The sequence below is a fragment of the Abramis brama genome, assembly GCF_963993115.1.
Source record: "Abramis brama genome assembly, chromosome: 24".
Taxonomy (NCBI): Eukaryota; Metazoa; Chordata; class Actinopteri; order Cypriniformes; family Leuciscidae; genus Abramis; species Abramis brama.
In genome coordinates, this window is record NC_139986.1 from 28,272,258 (window position 1) to 28,293,263 (window position 21,006).

Genomic DNA, 21,006 nt, shown 5'->3' on the forward strand with positions numbered 1-21,006 from the left:
ACAAAACTGGATTTGTCTAAAGGGATTGAATGATGCAAAGTAAATTAATTACCAGTTAAAATTATATTCCAAAGAAAACATTTTTTGTTTTAAATTTTGATTTCAAAAAGGAAAACAATGCAGATTTAGATGGACATACTAACCTTCTTTATGTTAGAAGTGCAGATACAAATTAACATCAACTTAAAGTGAATTATTAAAAGAATTTTTTTCTTTTAAGTTTGATAATTTATTCTATATATTAAGATAAATAGCTAATGATGGAAATGTAGGCTAATAGTTAAAACAACCGAACACCAGTGGCACGTACATTTCTTGTAATGTCTTTTAAAAATTGTTCTGCTCTTCTTGTCAAGTCTGAAAAAAGTAAAACGCATATCTGTGTTTAATCTGGCGTCTCATCATTGACAACTGTAGTCATCCAATCACATTCACAACTATAGAACCGTTTAGACGCGGTGAGCCAATGGTTGTGCTATTAAGAGCGACACGTCCCGCCTCTCAGGGCGGGCTCAACCAATCCAGCGCGCTCATTCTTGCATAATTAACGCAGGCTTGCGGTGGGCAGTGACGCAGAGTCTGAGACTTTCCTCGTAATTTATCTAAAAAATCGCTTCATTCGCCGGAACGGAGTAATTACTTTATCCCATTCAAGCTTCACGACGCTGTAACTCTATACTGGATCAAATCCATGTGATTTCGTTTCTTCCAGACAGCACAAGCCCTCTTACATGTGGATATTGATGTGGTAGGGAATAAATAAAGATGCCGCAGCCGAAATCGCGCAAGATCGCCGTCCTGGGCTACAGATCCGTCGGTAAGTGCGCGTTGCTCGTTGCGTCTTATGTATCGTTTACATCAGCTCTTTATATTTCCCCGCATGCATGAGATCCGTGCGTGTCGCGTGAGCTGAATGTCACCCCATGCGCGTGATGCATCCGCATCATTTAAGCACGAGCTGATGTATGCATGCTTTGTGACATTTAACATTGTAATACACCCTCATGCATTTAACCCTAAACTTAATTAGCCTTTTCTTTACTATTAATGCAGCGTGATGCTGTTCTGCAGATGCATGCAGGCCTCGGTCCAGTGTCAAAGTGTTTTACTCCCTGTATATTCATTATGGTTCATGCATTTTCATTCTTCATATCATGAATACATATGTTAACACCTAACAGAGGCTTGTATTCATTTATAGTAGCTTCATGACATCTATATAGGCTAGATGCCACAGACCACTAAATATGATCAGTAACCCTCATCCTAACATTAAAACGCGGATATATTTTCATGTGAAAACTCAATTTATAAATATTTAAATTGGTATACTAATATAATACGTTATTACATTATTTCTGAGTCATTCAGTGATTGTGGTGTGATGTTGTGAATGAGTTTGGATGCTGCAGGTTTGTCCAGTTTTTTCCTCACCGCAGCCGATATTTGATCATTTCGAGATTATCGGCCAATAACTGACATGCTTTGGCTCCCTTTAAATCAATGAATGATGCTTGTTTTTAGTTATTTTTGATGATTTTCAGTAAAGTGTTAAAATGTTTGATTTCAGTTTGTGTCTACATCTCAGTTGCTATATAAAAAGCTCTTTTATAATGAATTCATGGATAGGACACAGATATGATTTCAAACATGAGTGTTGTGTAATTAATGTATTCACTGTTCAGTGAGTGTGTCAGAGTAATAATTCACCTAAAAATCAGTGTCTGAAAATAACAAATTTTTTACTACTCAGAGAAAATTTGACCTTCCTCAGCAGATCTAATTTGATTTGATGTTCAGATTGAAAAAAAATTGAAGTTTTGCACTGTTTTAATGCTCTCGACAATCCAATCTCGAGTATCCAATCAATTGAATATGTGAACTCTCAATAAGAGTTGAATTAGAGGGGAAGGTTTTCAGTACAGCTTGATAACTTGGAAGTTATTATATGAGTTCAGAAGGCTTATTTTGGAGCTTGACATTCATTATAGTTCTGGCCTGGATCTACTGATTATCATGGATCTGTGCAATAAGTGACTCAAAATATCAAACTCTGATTCTCCCCACTTGAGTTGGATCGTGATCTGGTGGATTGTATTGTGTCAGTGGACATTTAGAGCAAATGTATTCTCTCTGCAATAAAGCGTTTACACAGAATACGTGTGTGCTGATGTGTGTGTGACGATTCCTTGCAGATCACAGTTGAGAGAACATGCCAACATCACATCAGGACACACTGGATTTCTTTCAGGCTTTGGGAACAGTTCCTCATACATTCATGCTGGTTTCATGAAATCATAACCAAACCTCAGCATGCATATGCACTGCACTCAGTTTCAACTTTTAAATCATTTTCAGTACGATATAAATTAGTGATGCAACAAAAAGATGAGTCAAAAATAAAGTTTTGTAATAAAATGTGGGTAATTTCACTGTTGTTCAGAATGTCGTTTTCTCAGGTAATACATTAAACCAGTTGTAGTAAAATTGTCTATTTCAACTGAAAAACTAATTTTATATATTGCTACTCATTATATATACAACATCATTCAACAACATCAACAAATATTTTTGGTAGCCAGAATTTTGGTGATTTACCCATCCATCCATCCACCCATTCACCTATCCATTCATCTATCCATCCACCCATTCATCTATCATCCACCCATTCATCTATCCATTCATCTATCATCCACCCATTCATCTATCCATCCACCCATTCATCTATCCATTCATCTATCCATTCATCTATCCATCCACCCATTCATCTATCCATTCATCTATCATCCACCCATTCATCTATCCATCCACCCATTCATCTATCCATTCATCTATCCATCCACCCATTCATCTATCCATCCACCCATTCATCTATCCATTCATCTATCCATCCACCCATTCATCTATCCATCCACCCATTCATCTATCCATTCATCTATCATCCACCCATTCATCTATCCATTCATCTATCATCCACCCATTCATCTATCCATTCATCTATCATCCACCCATTCATCTATCTATCCATCCATCCACCCATTCATCTATCTGTCCATCCACCCACCCATTCATCTATCCATCCACCCATTCATCTATCCATTCATCTATCATCCACCCATTCATCTATCCATCATCCATCCATCCACCCATTCATCTATCCATTCATCTATCATCCACCCATTCATCTATCTATCTATCCATCCATCCATCCATCCACCTATTCATGCACCCATTCATTTATCTATCTATCCATCCATCCATCCATCCACCTATCCATCCACCCATTCATCCATCAATCCACCCATTCATCCATCAATCCACCTATTCATTAACCCATTCATCTATCCACTCATCTATCCATCCACCCATTCATCTATCCACTCATCTATCCATCCACCCATTCATTCATCCATCCACCCATTCATTCATCCATCCACCCATTCATCCATCAATCCACCCACCATTCATCCATCCATCCATCCATCCATCTATCCATCCACCCATTCATCTATCCACTCATCTATCCATCCACCCATTCATTCATCCATCCACCCATTCATTCATCCATCCACCCATTCATCCATCAATCCACCCACCATTCATCCATCCATCCATCCATCCATCTATCCATCCACTTATCTATCCATCCATCCATCCATCCATTCATTCTCTTTGAGTCTGATTCGCCAAAACTTAATGCAGAAATAAAATCTGTCTGATGTAGATTTGGACCTGCAGTGAAAATGTTTAATACAGGTGTAAGACTAAGATCAGTAAACAAGTTTCTCTTAACGATTCCCCGTACACGTCTTAAAATGAAAGGTGATCATGCTTTCGCTGTTGCTAGTCCTAGATTGTGGAACAATCTACCACTGGACGTTAGATCCTCCTTGAATCTTAATGTTTTTAAGGGTTGTTTAAAACCTTATCTGTATTCTCTGGCTTTTTAGCACTTTGTACATGGATGTTATATGTCTTGTTTTCCTGTCCTGTTGGTTTTATCGCAATGTACAGCACTTTGGAACTACGGTGGTAGTCTGTAAGGTGCTATATAAATAAATAAACGAACGAACGAACGAATAAAAGCATGCAGGAGAAATAAATGTATGTTTTATGTTTGATGATTTAATGAAGCTGTCAGCTCTCATAAGGTTCATCTCAGGCCTCAATATGGCAGATGCATGTGAACTTTATATAACATGACGTATGTTTTGACCTCCAGTTTCGACTCGATCCAGCCGTCAGTTCTGCGTTCGTGACATTTCTGGTTTTCAGCTCAGTCTATGGCAATGCCGTAACCTTCACTAGTCAATGCTAATGAAAACCTTTGCGTTTTATTCTAATGAGGCACTCAAGTCTTTTCAGTTTGATTAAATAATCCATCCATAAACTCTATTTCTTGATTTCCAAAAGCAATTGAATTTCTTTTCGAGCAGAAAGTCTTTAATCCGTCTGGTGTTGGGATTGTATAGTATTCCTCTCTCATTTCAGACTCAGCGCTCTGCGTTGGAGGATCTCTGGTGTCCACTTCACTGGTCACTGACTAAACGCCGTCCGCCCACATCTGGGCTCTGTTTGCGGGGTCACGCGCCGGCCGATCAGAACTATATGTTCCTGATGCGTTTGCTCCTGTTTCAGGGTCTATTTATAGAGCTGATGAGGAAGGATGCTTGAAATCTGATGCGCTTCCATTAAAATGGAGGGAATCAGGACTGAAGCTCTCTAATGGCTTTACCATCGGGAAATGCTTGTAATGAACAACTGAAAAGAAACCAATGGAATATATGTTGAATTTTATAGACTGTTTAAAAGTTTACATCTACGTATTTGGCAGACACTTTTATCCAAAGCAACTTTCATTGCATTTCAAGCTACACATTTACATTCTTATCAGTTCTTTCTTTCCCTGGGAATCAAACCCATGACCTTTGTGTTGCAAGCGCCAACGTTCTACTGTTTGAGCTACAGGAAGGTTTGTTATTCTAACAAAAATAAATGTTCGCTTTTTTGTCAGTCTCTGAAACGACTTTGTTTTTTCTGTTGATGTCATCAATCGCTTTTTTTTACAACCCTCCAACCTTTTCTTTCCATTCTGCTAGAGATGTTTTATGGCATAAGGACAAATCTTTAAGGACTTGGCCTACTTTATTAGATGGACCCCCAAAAAATAGATCAAGAACATTTAAAGAGTATTCCATAGAGTTTTATATACAACATTTTTTAGACTTTATTTTTTTTTCTAGGTTGAATTATATAATATGTTTGTATTTATTGTATTGTGTTCGTTGTTTGTGTGCTTACCTGTGAAACTAATATAGCAATACATTTACCGTAAATTAGGGCTGTCAATAAATTAAAATTCTTAATCACGATTAATCGCACACTTGTGAAATGAAGCATACACCATTTATCTTGTTTAACTCATTCATTTTGTCATCATTTGCAATATCCAGCAAAGTAACCTATCAGATTGAAGGGTGATTCTCACAAGACTGAATTTTCTGCAAGCTTTTTTCAAGGTAAATGTAGGAGTCTTTTCAAAAATTGACACTTGGAGACTCCAAAAGGACACCAAATAACCAAATGATATAAGGAATACACATGGAGATGCCATAAAAAACTAACCTAACTAACCACCATGACCTGACTGCATTTACCTACTACAGTACACTGATCCATTCAGAATTACTAAACACAGCAACACACACACGACAGATAAAAACATCCTGAGTGTGTGTGGAAACAACGTGAATGTAGTGAAATGTGTCTGTGCATAAATACACATACGGTTTGTTTCCGCTTGATTGTTGTGACTCGTGTGTACTTGACTGTACGACTCCTGTACGTCACGCAATCATCTTTACCTTGATTACAATCCTCATCCATCAAAACTTTACTAGCGAGGCGCTGATTTGCATTTCACGTGCCTTAGTAATTTATTTGCATATGATTTTGAATTAATCGCATGCATTAACGTTGACAGCCCTAATTAAATACAACCATTCACTCGTGAATATATTGATAGGAGAAGTCACAACACCCAATATGGCGGCTGTAGCCCCGCCTTACATTTAAAAGAGCCTATCACCTTTAGAGTGTGAGAGGCTGTTATTTTGTATCATTTGAGCTGAAGAGACACAGTTGCTACAATTGTTGCATTTTATTTCTGATTTGGAATGTTATTTAACTGTAACATTGACAACCTTGTTACATTTTTGGAGTCTTTGCCTTTGGTCATTCCCATTAGCTGTTGAGTGGAATGACTTTAGGAACGCCTGCTTTTCACAATCCAGTTTATTCCTGATGGGTAAAATGTTTATTTCTTTGTTTTCATTAAAGATTCTCCTGTTCTCCCGCATCTCTAGTCTGAACATGTTTAGATGTTCCTTTTGAATGATCAAACACACTTCTGTCCTTCAAAGAGCTGCACTTCCATTCCGGAATGTCCCAATGTTCCTGTGGGCTTTTCCCGGTGAATGAGAGCTCGCATTTACAAATGCTGGATGCGGAGAGGAACTCGCCGTTGTTATAGCAACAGGCTCCAGGGCAAATCTGCCCACACACTCATTCTGTGTATGTGTGTGTGAATGTGAATGTCCTGCGTTACTACCACTATGGCAGTTTCATCACAAACGCTCTGTTGAATGGGAGTGTGTTTAATCGTGATGCATTCACATGCAGAGATCCGGAGAGCGAATCACATGAAACCATTCAAGAACCCGTCTAGATCACGTTTCACCCCAAAATCAAAAGAAGAAATAATGAAGAAATCATATTCTTCATAAAGAAATCTAAAATCTATGTTTGGGATTGACATTTTCTTGATCTATTAAGATATTTTATATTTTGTTTGTGAGATATTAATTGTTTCATTTGGCATTATGATAATGATTTCTGCATCATTGTGGTATGAATCTCTTAGGTATGAATCTAACATATGCATTTAACTATATATATATATATATTCTGTGAGCTGTAGGCTGATCATGCATTATATAACTGAAGAAAACTACACTCTGTATTATGTAATGTGTTAATGCATGTTATAGTGTGAAGTTGACGTTGTCTCGTGATCTGAAGGTAAAGATCATCTTTCACGCTCTCTGACTCTGTTCTCGTGTTTCTGTGTTTCAGGGAAATCCTCCTTGACAATACAGTTTGTGGAAGGCCAGTTTGTCGACTCCTACGACCCCACTATTGAAAACAGTAAGTCAATCACATCACAACCAACTGCATGATAATGATTAATAGTATTTCATAGTATTTATAGCACTTAATAAAACAGGCTATAAGGATTACCTCAAAATGTACATCTGTATGCAAGTTCGAGGAACTTTATTTAAATGAAATACATACACCTCTTTAGTTATTGTCACGTGCCAGTGATGGTCCCGTTGCCACACGTTGCATTGGTTGCGAGTCCTGCTCTACTACACATGACTCATGAATCAGTTCTTCATAATGACTCAGATGATTCTAAAACGATTCACTCACTGAATCATTCTGGCTGATTACACAACATCTGACTCACTGAACCAACATCTGACTCAATATGTGTGCACTAAAGAATTGTTACTGAGTTGTTGACATGACTCAGCATTTAGTTTAAGTTATGCGAAGTTATGTTACATATATGTTTCACATTTTGGATTAAAACTAAGATTTGCCTTTTATGGCTTGTTGCATCCAGTCGAGTTTGGACATTGTGATTGTCTGTTTCCTTGAATATATTGACCGTATGTTGACCTCCTGTCGTGTGCGTGCGTGTTTGTGTGTGTGTGTGTGTGTGTGTGTGTGTGTGTGTGTGTGTGTGTGTGTAAATGCTGGTTTTCTTCATTCTCCTCTTCATCTGGCTGTATGACACAGAGCTGTTGGCAGGATGATGTAAACTCTGGAGGAAAGCCATATGTGTGTGTGTGTGTGTGTCTTGTTTAGTTGTGTGGTGCGTGAATGGCGGGCGGTATAGATGCAAACGCATGTGATGTGAATCCCTCGAGCAGCTTCAGTGTTTTTACTGCTGATTCCAGACTCAGTGAAGATACACACCAGCATGAACTGCTTCTGCTCTCGTCACTGTGACTGTGAGGAGCCGCTTAAGTAGACCAGATGTTGTCTGATTAGATTATGATGAGATATTTTTAAAGGGGCGGTTCATAACGCAGATGTCCTTCAGTGGAACAGTGAGTGGACTCACGGGGGCGGGGCTTTAGTTGTGTGGGTGTGGCTTCTGCTGAGGTGACTCCACCCCCTCAGTATTCTTTGCTTGAGTTTTTAAGGGTCTCTAACGCATCGACTCCTGATTACTTTAATTGCAAAAACAGTGTTTCTGTGGAATATTTTCAGCAGGATGTATCTACCGGTAATAACTACATTTTCAGGCATTTCTGAACCAATAATCATAAACTGAAGTAATATGTTCCCTTTCTTTTATAAATATTTAGCATAATTTGTAAAATAAAACCTTTTTTACTTTATATAATTTTGTGCATGTTTCATTTTCTATCATTTTAGTTATTTTTATCAATAGTTTTAAATCACATAAAATACACCTTCGCTTGTATCATAATAACATTATATAAATCAACTGCCCATTTATATAAATACATTATGTAATATATATCTAAAATAACATGTTTTTGCCAACATTCAAAAGTTTTTTTTAAAGATATTAATATTTTTATACTTTTTCAACATTGATAATAATCATAAATGTTTCTTGAGCATCAAATCATCATATTAGAATGATTTCTGAAGGATCATGTGACACTGAAGACTGGAGTAATGATGCTTTGATCACATAGAACACATCTATTTTAAACTGTAATAATATTTCATATTTTTCCTGTATTTTGATCAAGTAAAGGCAGCCTTGTAGAGCAGAAGAGACAGTAGTTTGTGTATATTTATACGGTGTGTGTGATTAATGTTGGCGTATTGATTGCAGCTGCTGATGTCTGCAAACTCTCATCTGGTGATTTATTTCTCTCCGCAGCATTTACGAAAATGATCACAGTGAACGGTCAGGAGTATCACCTGCAGCTAGTCGACACGGCAGGACAGGTGAGCGCGCTTTACTCACACACTTCTTTACAATAAACCAGTTCAGTTGACCATGAAAACTGCAGGAATCGCAATACACATTTTGATACCACTTAACGTAAATGTAAATTGGAAATGTTGGCTTGGCAACTAACTGAGATAAAACAAGTTTAAGTTTAAGTACTACTTAAATTTTTTTTCAAAAAGTTGTAATAAAAACTTCATGGCATGAATAATTTAATTTTTGAATGCATCATCTCTGAAGTGTGTTTTGAATCTCCCTCTTTCAGGACGAATACTCAATTTTCCCTCAGACCTACTCCATAGATATCAACGGTTACATTCTGGTGTATTCAGTCACGTCAAATAAAAGGTAAGTGTGCAGATGATTATTCCTGATGGTTTTATACACTCTCCACTGAGATGAACAAGTCATCTTTGAGACTGATTCCTAAAGGATGTGTCATTGCTTAAAGAGGTTATGCATATGAATTTTCATCTAGTAATCACTTTTTATTGCCAATGTGCGAACAGCTTCCCAGAAATGTTACTGGGTCCCAGTCCCGGGATGCGTTTGCGTTCACACAGAAGGTTCTCTAGCAAGTTCATGGCCGTTTTCTGGGATCAACGCTCTATAGTCTCAAATAGTCAGATCTATATAGTCTCAAATATACTTTATAATCAAACTGTCATAGTGTGATTTGACCTCATCTGTCAACATGATGCCAGTGAATCGCAGAGCTGGTGAAAAACATCCACATCTCTATGATCAGATGCTTTCTGAACATCTGTTTTCTCACTGCTGGCATTTCTGTTCGGTTTATTTTATTATTGAGAAGAAAGCACACAGTTCATATTTACATATTCATCTAAACGTCGGTTTCAGCAGCGTCTGGATGTTCATGAACAGTATATCACTGTAACTTCTATTTACTTCTAAGCAAAGAATGAAAAAGACCTTGGCCATGAGTATATTGGGGCTTTGAATTGTACGTTACTGTGCACGAGTGCTGCTGGCTGCAGTTCACTTCACAACTTTCTGAATTCTACATATATAGGGTCCTATTTTAACGATCTAAGCGCATGGTCTAAAACACAAGGCGCAAGTGCACTTAGGGCATGTCCGATACCACTTTTGCTAGTTTAACGACCGGGAAAAATGGTCGGCACGCATGGTCTAAAAGGGTTGTCCCTATTCTCTTAATGAGTAATGGGTGTGTTTTGGGCGTAACGTGAAATAAACCAACCAGAGACTCATATCCCATTCCCTTTAAATGGCAGTTGCGCTCGTGCCATGGCGGATTCGCTATTTACATGCCGGAATTTGCAAGAGGAAAAACCGAACGCTTCTCTAGCGAGGAAACTGAACCGCTCGAGCGTAGGGCTGTAGCGATACACTAATCTCACGATACGATACACGATATTCAGCTCACGATACGATATATATCACGATATATGAGCCAACGATACGATTCGGTACGATACGATACGATTCGATATAATACGAGTCATGCACGAGGTTAAAGTGCACAAGAGGTTGTAATAAGGTTATAATAAGAGGTTAAAGTGCGCAAGCAGACCATCTACGGGACAAGTCAGATTCCACCATATCTTTATGTACACAATATTAATCTTTTACATTTTAATCCTTTTATTTTTAATATTTGGCATGTTTTTGTGCTGCTGCGCGTCCCTGTGTGTTTAATAAGCAGAGTGTACGTGCGTTGTGGACCCGCCTATAGGCGCATATTACTAATGTGCTCTTTAAATAACAAAAAAAATGATTGCACCATTGACTTTAGACCAGGTTTCAGTCGGTCAACGGCTCAGTCTATTTCAGTTCCTCAAAATAGCAACGCTCCAACAACGCGCCAGAACACACTTTGTTTTCAGACCAGCAGCCCATGGGCGCACAGATGGCCGCAAATTCATTTGCTAATTAAACAACGTGGCGCAGGACGTGAAAATGATAATTGCGTCGGGCTGAAACTAGCAAAAAACACTTGCGTCGCGCTTGACGCTGTATTGTGTCAAGTGTATGATAGGGCCCATAGTCTCTTTAATGTGAAGATGAAGTCATTGTGAAAGTCTTCAGCTGCTGAAATGTGTCTGATGTCCGTCAGAATCCAGTGCATGAATAAAACATTGTGTCTGATTGAGTTGTCATTTAGTCGCTCTCATCTCCTCAGACTCTCACAGTGATTATTAAAGCATAACGTACTGTACTTGAGGAACTCTTTCAGCTGGTGCTTAATGCCAGACATGAGGTTTTATTTTTGGTGAAGATTTTAAAGCGGGAACAACAACCCATGTCAGTGTTTGTTCATGATTATCTTCGTCTCCGGATATTAGATGATGTTAATTAAATTATAATGTCAGTCTCTCTTTGACTTACACCCCGTAACCAGTTATTAAATATAACCATCCAGCCGTTAAATCGTGAGGCAGTGCTGACGGTCTGACTGCGTTTTAAAATCTGAATATGTAAATGAGTGTGTTTCCATAAGTCTTTCATTATAAAGTGTTTAAATTCAGTCGTCGGGAGGTTTAAAGCCCAAGGACATGATGTGACTGTAATCAAGAGTCGTTCCACGAGTGTTTTTATGAATAATGTTTTAGGAGGATGATGGGGTTTGTGCCACACTCTAGTTTGAGCTTATGAGCAAGAGTTTTATTGCTTTATGAATAATGCAATAAACCACTGGATAATTTAGTGAATTTATTGTGATTAATCACCTCTGCCTGTCTCTCATTTTTAAGTTGGTTATAATCATCTGCTAAATTCCCAATTCTGATCCGTCTCTCCCTTTTCTCTGCAGTTTTGAAGTAGTAAAAGTTATCCATGAAAAATTGTTGGATATGGTGGGAAAAGTACAGTAAGTATTTATATATAAGCAAACCTCATGTAATTAATGAGACTGGAGTTGTGTTGATCATTAAGGCTAGTATATTAAAGTCATTTTACTTCCATAATGTGTTGAAAACATGATATTTAACAAGAAAGATGTTATGGGAGTGATTAATCCTGATGAATCATTCATAATAAAGCTGTATTAAGAATATTAATGAGGTCAGTTTTGACTGTAATGATGAATTATCAGCAGAATAAACAACATTTGCATGTGTTAAACTCTCTGTTATAAATGTTCAACATTAATGCCGCAATGTCCTTCTCCTAGAGTACCCATAATGCTGGTGGGCAATAAGAAAGACCTTCACATGGAACGGTACGTCACCTCAGGCTATTTTTGCATGAAGAGCGTTTGATTAATGAAAGCATGTGATGCTCTGTTCCTGATACGTCACATGATGATGAAGATGATGATGATGATGATGATGATGTGCTTCAGCACTTTCACGTGTTCTGCAGTGCAGACGCAGATGCTCTGACCTAAATTAAAGGCAAATTAATCTTTCTGCGAAAAAACTATAATAACCCTGAAGTAAAGACGTCGTCAGAAGAGAAACACTCCTGCATACTTTTTAAAGAGTACTTATTATGGAAATAATGTACTTTAAACGAATATAATCAGATCTCAATTATATCTTATCAATTTTCCCAGTTTTGATGTTTTAAACATGAATGTTACAGACACTGATGAATTTATTTTCTTCATGATATTCGCTCAGTCAGTCATCACTAGTGCTAGTGCTCATATTGATCTGATGAAGTATTCAACTTTTCCACTAATATGATCTCTTGTGAACAGTATTTCAGACAATAGTTAGGAATAGAGAGGAAACGGTTTGCAGGATGTGATGTAATCCGTGTAAATTCCCCTCGTTGAAGCGGAGGAATAACCCGCTGTCAACATCCTTTACTAGCGTTCATAACGCGAGTGTAATCTGAGCCTCGGGAGGAATGATGGGACAGTTATTCCTGCAGTGAATCCTAACGCTACACTAACATGAGAGGAAGAAATGATGATGCAGCTTCCGTGTGAATCTCGTGTTTCGTGCGTGATCTGTGGCGTATCGATCCTGTGAGCGTCAGGGATCCGGTTTAACTCCCACTGATCCGGCAATCATTCATGTTCACGTCTGATTTATGAAAAAACTGTACAATTGATTTTTTAATAGAGCTATGCAATGATTAATCTCAATTAATCACATCCAAAATAAAATTTTGTGTTTATATATGTGTGTGTACTGTGTGTATATATAAATACACACATATGCATGTATTTAAGAAATCACATCATATTTAAGAAATATTTGCATGTGTATATATATATTTATACATCATTTATATGATATATAAATATAAATATTTTATATATAAATAAAAAAAAATCTTAAATATATACATGCATGCTTGTGTATTTATATATACAAAACAATTACACACAGTACACACACATATATTATGTAAACAAACTTTTATTTTGGATGTGATGCAGCCCTATTTTTTAACCTGAGAGGTTTCTGGCTAAAATAAAGGTTAAATCAATAAAAACGAGGTAAAATGAGTGCAGATTTGCTTGTGCACTGTAATGTCTAACATGTATCTGAAGCTGTGCATGTGGTCGTGTGTCTCTCAGTGTCATCAGCTGTGAAGAAGGCAAAGCTTTGGCAGAATCGTGGAACGCAGCGTTCATGGAGTCCTCAGCCAAAGAGAATCAGGTAATGATGCGTTTCCTGTCCTCGTGTTTCCTGAGGAAGTGCTGTATCTGCTGATGACTCCAGCGTTACTCTCAGAAGACCGTCATCGATCTCCACTCTCTCTAATGCTCAATAAAGTTTATCCAGCCGTCAGTCTGCATGCATTACTGAATTACTCCATCTCTGATCACTCTCCTTCAGCTGACGTCATCAGTCTCTTATTATTCAATCTCCTGTTGTCTGTCGGAACTTAAGATGCTCTTCCAGTAGTTTTGTACCTGAAAACACATTATTTAGACCTATATTTAATTGAAAATTCCATTTGCATTATGCACAAACTAATAAACTTACTGCAATGCATAGTTGTCAGTCATGCATAAATGAATCGGGTCATATTTCTTCAATAGTACTAATAAACATAATGTGTTTTAAATGCACAATAACCAGGTTAATAATATATTATCATCAATAAATCCAACTGAATATTGCATATTCCACAGCTAGACATATTTTAGACGTGTTCATACCTTGAAACTTATAAACTTAAAAAAATATATTTTAATAAATGCATTTCTAAATGTTGCTAAATTTTGTTAAATATAAAGATGCATATAGTTAATAATAAACAATGCCTTGATTTTTTTGGAGTGCAGAAAACAGACAAATATGATACAAAACATTATGAGTTTCAGTTAAATCATGTCATTGATTGCTGCTGTTTTATTATATTGCTACATTTACATTTGCTTTTATGCCATTATTTTCCTTTGAAATATTTAGCTTAAAAATTTGTTGCTGTTTTATGAATTTTAAATTCATTTGTTGGGCTATTGGTGAAGCAGGATACTGATTGAAGATCTCTTTTTTGTGTGTGTGTGTGTGTGTGTGTGTGTGTGTGTGTGTGTGTGTGTGTGTGTGTTTGCAGACGGCGGTGGAGGTGTTCAAGAGGATAATTCTGGAAGCAGAGAAGATGGATGGTGGCGCTCCACAGGGCCGGACGCCCTGCTCGATGATGTAGAGAACCCCGCCCTCTTCCCACACCGGCCCCGCCCCCTCTCAGCCTGGCCCCGCCCCCTCTCCCGCAGTCTGCCCCGCCCACCGGAGAACGAGCACAAACTTTTCTAGCAAAGCATGTTTGTTTCAGGCTGGTGTTTGGGCGTCACTGAGCAGCTGTGCTTTTGTGTTTTGGTCTAGTTTACGGTTAAGACGCGGTTAGCTGTAGGATTAACTGATTTGAACAGGGTTAAAGACTCTTAATATGAAATGTTTGCTAGAAAAGTCTGTTTATAGAGCCCTCCTGCCCCGGCCTGCACCACAGCACTGGACACTGGGATATCCCTCTACTTGAAGTGGCTAACTGCCTGTTTTCCTGCATTGACATTTTCTTTTTTATACTTCATTTAATTTTATTTTTTTAAGTTGTGATATTTTTTCTTTTTATTTATTCTGAATCTTTCTGTGACATACATGAATAACACACACACACACACACACCCTCTGCTTCATGTCCATTTTGCGTCTTCAGCCTTATGTTTTCATTCAGCTCTTCTCTACCTCTCATGTTCCTCTCTGTCCCAAACCCTTTGGAATTTGTATATCGTGTTTCTTAAACGGTAATTATGGCCAATAAAGTTGGCAGCATTCATTCAGTAGTGAATGTTGTTGGACTTTTTTTGATTGTAATCATTAAACGCAGCATTTTGTTTCACTATCACTGGAGTCGCTTGCTGTGATTTACACAATAACACAAATGAGCATGCAGTTTCAAATTAGTATTTATTTTCTTAATCATTTATACACAGAGAATTTTTAGATGCCAAAAATTGTTGAAATTAAAAAATTTATCCTTTACAGTTTAAATAAAATATATCAGTAATGAAAGTTTGGTGAGGTAAAATGTTTGTAGAGGGGAAAATGTCACAATGCAAAAAAAAAAAAAAAAAAAATCATCATTAGGCAGATGCAGTAATTGGTTAAATTAAGGTGCAAATGCAGTGTTTGTTCAGTAAATCAGAGTAATGGAGAGAATAAATCAGGTGAAATGATGTTTAAAGATGCTATTTGTAAGATAGGCTACATAAGATTTTAAATTTTATTAATTTTATTTTCGATGTTAATCGCTTTTTATTGCCAAAGTGTGAACAGTTTGTAACGAAACTTAACAACGAGCCCTTCTCCGAGTCTGACTTCCTAGGTTGTCTATGAAAGCCTGTAGACTGATTTTTATGTGAAGGATTCGGGACGTTTTTGCCGGGAAAATCAAAAGACATTTACGCGCGCTATTGCAAGTAGGCTAGCCTACACATGGAGACATGAATGTTCAGGATAATACCGAAAGAGCCGTAGTGTACTGTAATGTCAATGTGTAATGCAAAGAAAGGGGATTCATTCAAACTATAGTCAGATCTAGTTTAGGCTATAGTCTCAAATATAAATTTAATATAATCAAACTGTCATAGTGTGATTTCACCTCATCTGTCGACATGATGCCTGTGAGTTGCAGAGCTGATGCAAACAAAAAGTCATCTAAACATCACTCGACAGCACGGACGGCTCTGAGTCTGCAAAGGTATTTCCAACTTATTTTAAGGAAGAAGTTTTTGAACGAAAGAGAAGGCTTTATATCATGTTCATGCAATAGTCTTTTAAATGGGTTAAAAGTTATGATGATTCCGAAATTCGAAGGGAGATTAGAAGCAATTAATTATGATTTATGTTTTGTGAATTATTCTGAAAATGTTCAGTAACGATATAAAGTATAGGCTACATATGATTTATATACATAATTATATATATATATGTATGTATGTATGTATACACGCATACTGTTGCCATCCTGTTAGTCTTTTGTAAAATCCCTTGAATTAGCAAGCCACTTCCTGAATGACACACTATCCTCCAGGAAGTGACATCACTTTGGAGGGAAAACGGCAGGATGATGAATTATGAATGGATTTGATTAATTCTGGGATGTTTTGTGTCTCTCCAAATACATCCATCCTGTTCAATCAAATGACTCAAATCATTTTGATAATATCAACATTACAAAAGAAACTATATGTGAAATGCTATATGAAAATGATCTTCCAAGTTGACGTCATGTAATTGAGCAATGACCAACTTCAGCTCTTTATCAACCTGCTCGTTTTACTGTCATTGAGTAAATAATCGAATTATAAGTTAATATAACTGAGATTGATACCAGATAATCTGATATATGCTTAAATGAAGCATATTTATTTATATATTTTTACAGTAAGCAGGATCTGAAGGAATGATCCACATGTTGTATTTCTAGTGGCACTTTAGTCAGCTTCAATCCACTGATTCATAAATGTATAACAAGATGAATGTGATTCAGAACAAGATTAATATTATGATACTAATAAAGACCGGACAGGATGATCTGATTAAAAACTAATTACACATGCAGTAATGAATCAGAAACGACAGCAGAAGCTGTTTCATTAAAAGCCTATTGAGCCGTGAATCAGTCACACAATGACAGACGCAGCTTCGGGTTTTCTAACTTATTTACTCAGAGAACAAGCAGCTTGAGAAGCTCTTTAATGTATCTCAGGATTCATTAACACAAACAAAATCTGTTCTGACTGATGAATGAATGATTCATATTTTGAATTTGATTGGATCATGTGAGTGATGCTTGTTTGTTTTCCATCTAAAACCCTCCAGATATTCAGAAGGTCTCGCCTCAAACCCTCAGATATGAGCAGACGATAAAGAATAATTTCATGTCATCTGGATTGTACGAGTGCATATTCACTGGGACACGAGAGCAGTTCGACTGAACACAAGCCTCGCTTTTGTAAAATGGCCCCACAAAGTCGAGCGAAGCAAAATCTATTGTGGCGTGGACTGAAGGCCTGGAGTCAAAGCCCAGCATCAGCAGTGAGCGAGGGGAAAGCGTCCCATCAGCAGAAGCTAAAGCCCTCCATTGTGGGACCTTTGTAGAGCGGCTCTCGCGATATCGGCCCGCACGCGACCGGCTGTATATATTGGGCTGTCCAACTTTTCCAGTGTCACACTTTCTCACGTGTGGGTCAGTTTGGACAGTATCCAGTGGAAAATGTCGCAGTATTCTGGAAAGGTAAGGATCTGATTGGTCACGAGTCAAGAGAACCACCATCTTTCTCACAGAAACCAGCCTTTAGCTGAAAACATATTCAGCACGTATGGATCTTCATAAAATCCCTTTCCTTATGAAGTTTTATGAATTTACTCTGTTAATATTTAAGCCGATGTTTTTAGGCCCCTGCACACCTTGAGCTGTGTGATTTATGTTAATATTTTGAAATAGATTTGAGTTTTGGTATTTTCTGTTTTCATTTAAATTTTAGTTAGAGTTTTAGTAATGTGTGTTTTTGTCTTTTTTTTGTTTTTTTGTTAATATTTTAAATTAGACTATATTTTAATTTTTTATTTTAATTGTATATAAAATTTTAGATATTTTGTTGCGTGTTTTTGTCTTTTTTATGTCTATATAATTTTTTTTAAGTTTTAGTTTTTGGTAATATTCTGAATTCGAAATTTTATTTTTATATTTTTCATTTTTATTTTAGTACATTTTTTGTTATTTTGTAAATATTTTGTCATTTATTAATAGTTTTTTTTATATCTATATAGTTTTTTTTATTAAGTTTTAGTTTTTGTTAATATTTTGAGTTGAGTATTTTTTGTCAGTTTTTGTAATTTTTATAATTTTTATGTCTATATATTTTTTATTTAGTTTTAGTTTATTCATATTTTGAATTAGTTCATTTTAATTTTAGTTAAAATTGTTATTTCGTCTATATATTTTATTTTTTGTTTATTTAGTTATTTTGGTACTTCAACTGATGAAAGCTAAAATGAAAACGAGAAACATTGCTTTAGCAACTAGTTGAAATAAAATAAGTTTTAATGTTTTTAATATTTTATTTTATTTTATTCATTTTTTTAAGTAATGAAAATGTTTTTTATGGTTTTAGTTTATGCTTTAGTTGGTTTAGTAAGAGTTTCTGGCATTATTTTGACCTTTAGTAACATTATTTTATATTTAGCTTGACATCAGTTTCACAGGAATGGAAAGGATTTTTTCCGGCCTGTAACATGAAGGTTTTGGCTAGCGTTATCATAATGCGAAACACGTTTTGTTCCTCATGATGTGTTGATCTGAATCTTCTTCTGGTCCTCAGATCGTGTTCTACGAGGGCCGCTGCTTCACCGGCAGGAGGCTGGAGGTGTACGGCGACTGCGATAACTTCCAGGATCGTGGTTTCATGAACAGGGTGAACTCCATCCGTGTGGAGAGCGGCGCCTGGATCTGCTACGATCATCCCGACTTTAAGGGACAGCAGTATATCCTGGAGCGCGGGGAATATCCCGAGTTCCAGCGCTGGAACTCCCACAACGATCACATGGGCTCCTGCAAACCCATCAGGATGGTGAGGCATTCACTGCTCTTCATAGAAGGAACATTTCTGGTTCCCTAAAGAACCTTTCAGTGATCAGTTCTTCAGAAAGATCAGAAAAAGTCTAATTTTCTTAGTGTAAAGAACATTTTAATAATCGAAAGAACTTAATATGCAATGGAGGTTAAAGGTTCTTCGTGGAACCATCAATGCAATAAATGAACTCACTTCAGTTGAAGAGCATTGCATTATGGGATGCATCATCTCACGCGATATGCTCTGTTGTTTACTGCATATTTTAGAAATAAGTTATTCCATGCATTCAGGAAATGTGCTTACTCAAAATCAATCTACACTCTAAATATAACACACTAGCAAGAGCTTTAATGCTATAAACATGACACGATTACATGCAACACATTTATGAGGCCGTGCATGAAAACATAATTCCAATATATCAACAACATTACTGTATGATTTTTTTAGCATTGCATGAAAAAGACACATTATGCAGTAACAAATGTTCTGTTGTCACATGACCTCATTACATTTGTCACTTTGGAAAGTGAAGTCGAGAGCATTGCATTATCGGATGATGCATCTCATGCTACTTCATATTTTAGCAAATGTAGAATGTTATTCCATGCATACAGGACATGTGCATACTGTGCATAATATGCATGCTTCATTCTGTAGAAATAGTAAGAGTTGCATGCAATTCCAGATATAAAATATAATGTACTTCATTCTGCAGAAATAGAGTTGTAATTTTGCTGTATACTGCATATTTTATAAAATGCACAGTGTTATTCCATGCATACAGGAAATATGCATAGTATGCATGCTTTATACTTCAGAAATAGTAAGAGTTGTAATTTTGTTGTGTGCTGCATATTTAAAAAAATGTAGAATGTTATTCCATGCATACAGGGAACACTGTGCTCGATATGCATCCCTCATACTGCAGAAATAGGAAGAGTTGCATGTAATTCCAGCTGTAAAATGTAATGAGTACACTATAGGAGTGAGCTTGAGTCATAAAGTGTGCTTGTGCTTGTCTCTCAGCACGGAGAGCACTACAGGATGGAGATGTTCGAGGGCTGTAACTACACCGGTCAGTGTATGGAGTTCTGTGACGACTGTCCCTTCCTCCAGAGCCGCGGATTCAACACGAACTGCGTCAACTCTGTCAGAGTGTTCGGTGACGGAGCGTGAGTTCAATTCCCACAGAGCTATCCCTCCAGCCACACACACCTGTCACTGGATATTCTGTATTATTATAGAATTATTGCTAAGTTTGCATTGTATCTATATGTTTAGATGTTGAAAAACCTTTAAACGTTTAACTTGTTTTTCATGCAAAATGTATTTATTTCAATAACCCGAAAGTGATGTTTCATCTTTAGTTTGATCTGGTCTCCTCCTCATCATCAGTGACGTCACACTGCTGTGGTTCCTCCTCTTCTTCTCTTTAGGTGGGTGATGTATGAAGAGCCAAACTTCCGTGGTCGCATGTATATTGTGGAAAGAGGAAACTACTGCAGCCATAACGAGTGGCAGGCCCAGAACCCCAACATCCAGTCCATCCGCAGGATCGTCAACTACTTCTAAACCCTCCACACGCTGCTCTCCTCCTCCAGTCCTCCCTCTCCCTTTCTCTCTGAACATGTAAAATAAACACTGAGAACCAAAACCAACACGGTATTTTATCACACGCCAGTCTCTGTGTCTGTCACTGACTCCAGCATCTCTCCAGCTCATCTTTAGCATTATTTTTAGGGTCAAATTCAAAGTTCAAACCATTCAAAGGTTTTTTGAAAGACATTAATACTTTTATTCTGCGAGGACGCATTAAATTGATAAAAAGTGACAATAAAGGCATTTATAATGGGATTTCTACTTCAAATAAATGCTGTTCTTTTGAACTTTCTATTCATTTAACAAAATTTATCAC

The 21,006-nt window shown here is 37.1% G+C and overlaps 2 protein-coding genes across 2 annotated transcripts; both read left to right on the forward strand.

The window, feature by feature from the left end:
• The first annotated feature begins 540 nt into the window (after positions 1–540).
• rheb (Ras homolog, mTORC1 binding) lies at positions 541–15,352 on the forward strand. The gene is made up of 8 exons (XM_084103213.1): positions 541–817; positions 7,135–7,206; positions 8,993–9,060; positions 9,330–9,412; positions 11,859–11,915; positions 12,219–12,266; positions 13,581–13,662; positions 14,567–15,352. The coding sequence occupies exons 1-8, from the start codon at positions 766–768 to the stop codon at positions 14,657–14,659; spliced, it is 555 nt and encodes a 184-aa protein (XP_083959339.1). The 5' UTR covers positions 541–765; the 3' UTR covers positions 14,660–15,352.
• A 2,259-nt stretch (positions 15,353–17,611) lies between these two features.
• On the forward strand, positions 17,612–20,766 carry crygn2 (crystallin, gamma N2). The gene is made up of 4 exons (XM_084102727.1): positions 17,612–17,749; positions 18,837–19,085; positions 20,118–20,263; positions 20,528–20,766. The coding sequence occupies exons 1-4, from the start codon at positions 17,729–17,731 to the stop codon at positions 20,661–20,663; spliced, it is 552 nt and encodes a 183-aa protein (XP_083958853.1). The 5' UTR covers positions 17,612–17,728; the 3' UTR covers positions 20,664–20,766.
• The last annotated feature ends 240 nt before the right edge of the window (positions 20,767–21,006 follow it).

Coding starts and splice junctions, on each gene's coding strand:
- crygn2 (XM_084102727.1), top strand. CDS start 17,729: ATGTCGCAGTATTCTGGAAAG. Junction 17,750..18,836: donor TGTCGCAGTATTCTGGAAAG/GTAAGGATCTGA, acceptor TCTGGTCCTCAG/ATCGTGTTCTACGAGGGCCG. Junction 20,264..20,527: donor AGAGTGTTCGGTGACGGAGC/GTGAGTTCAATT, acceptor TCTTCTCTTTAG/GTGGGTGATGTATGAAGAGC.
- rheb (XM_084103213.1), top strand. CDS start 766: ATGCCGCAGCCGAAATCGCGCAAGATCGCCGTCCTGGGCTACAGATCC. Junction 9,061..9,329: donor TAGTCGACACGGCAGGACAG/GTGAGCGCGCTT, acceptor TCCCTCTTTCAG/GACGAATACTCAATTTTCCC. Junction 12,267..13,580: donor AAAGACCTTCACATGGAACG/GTACGTCACCTC, acceptor TGTGTCTCTCAG/TGTCATCAGCTGTGAAGAAG.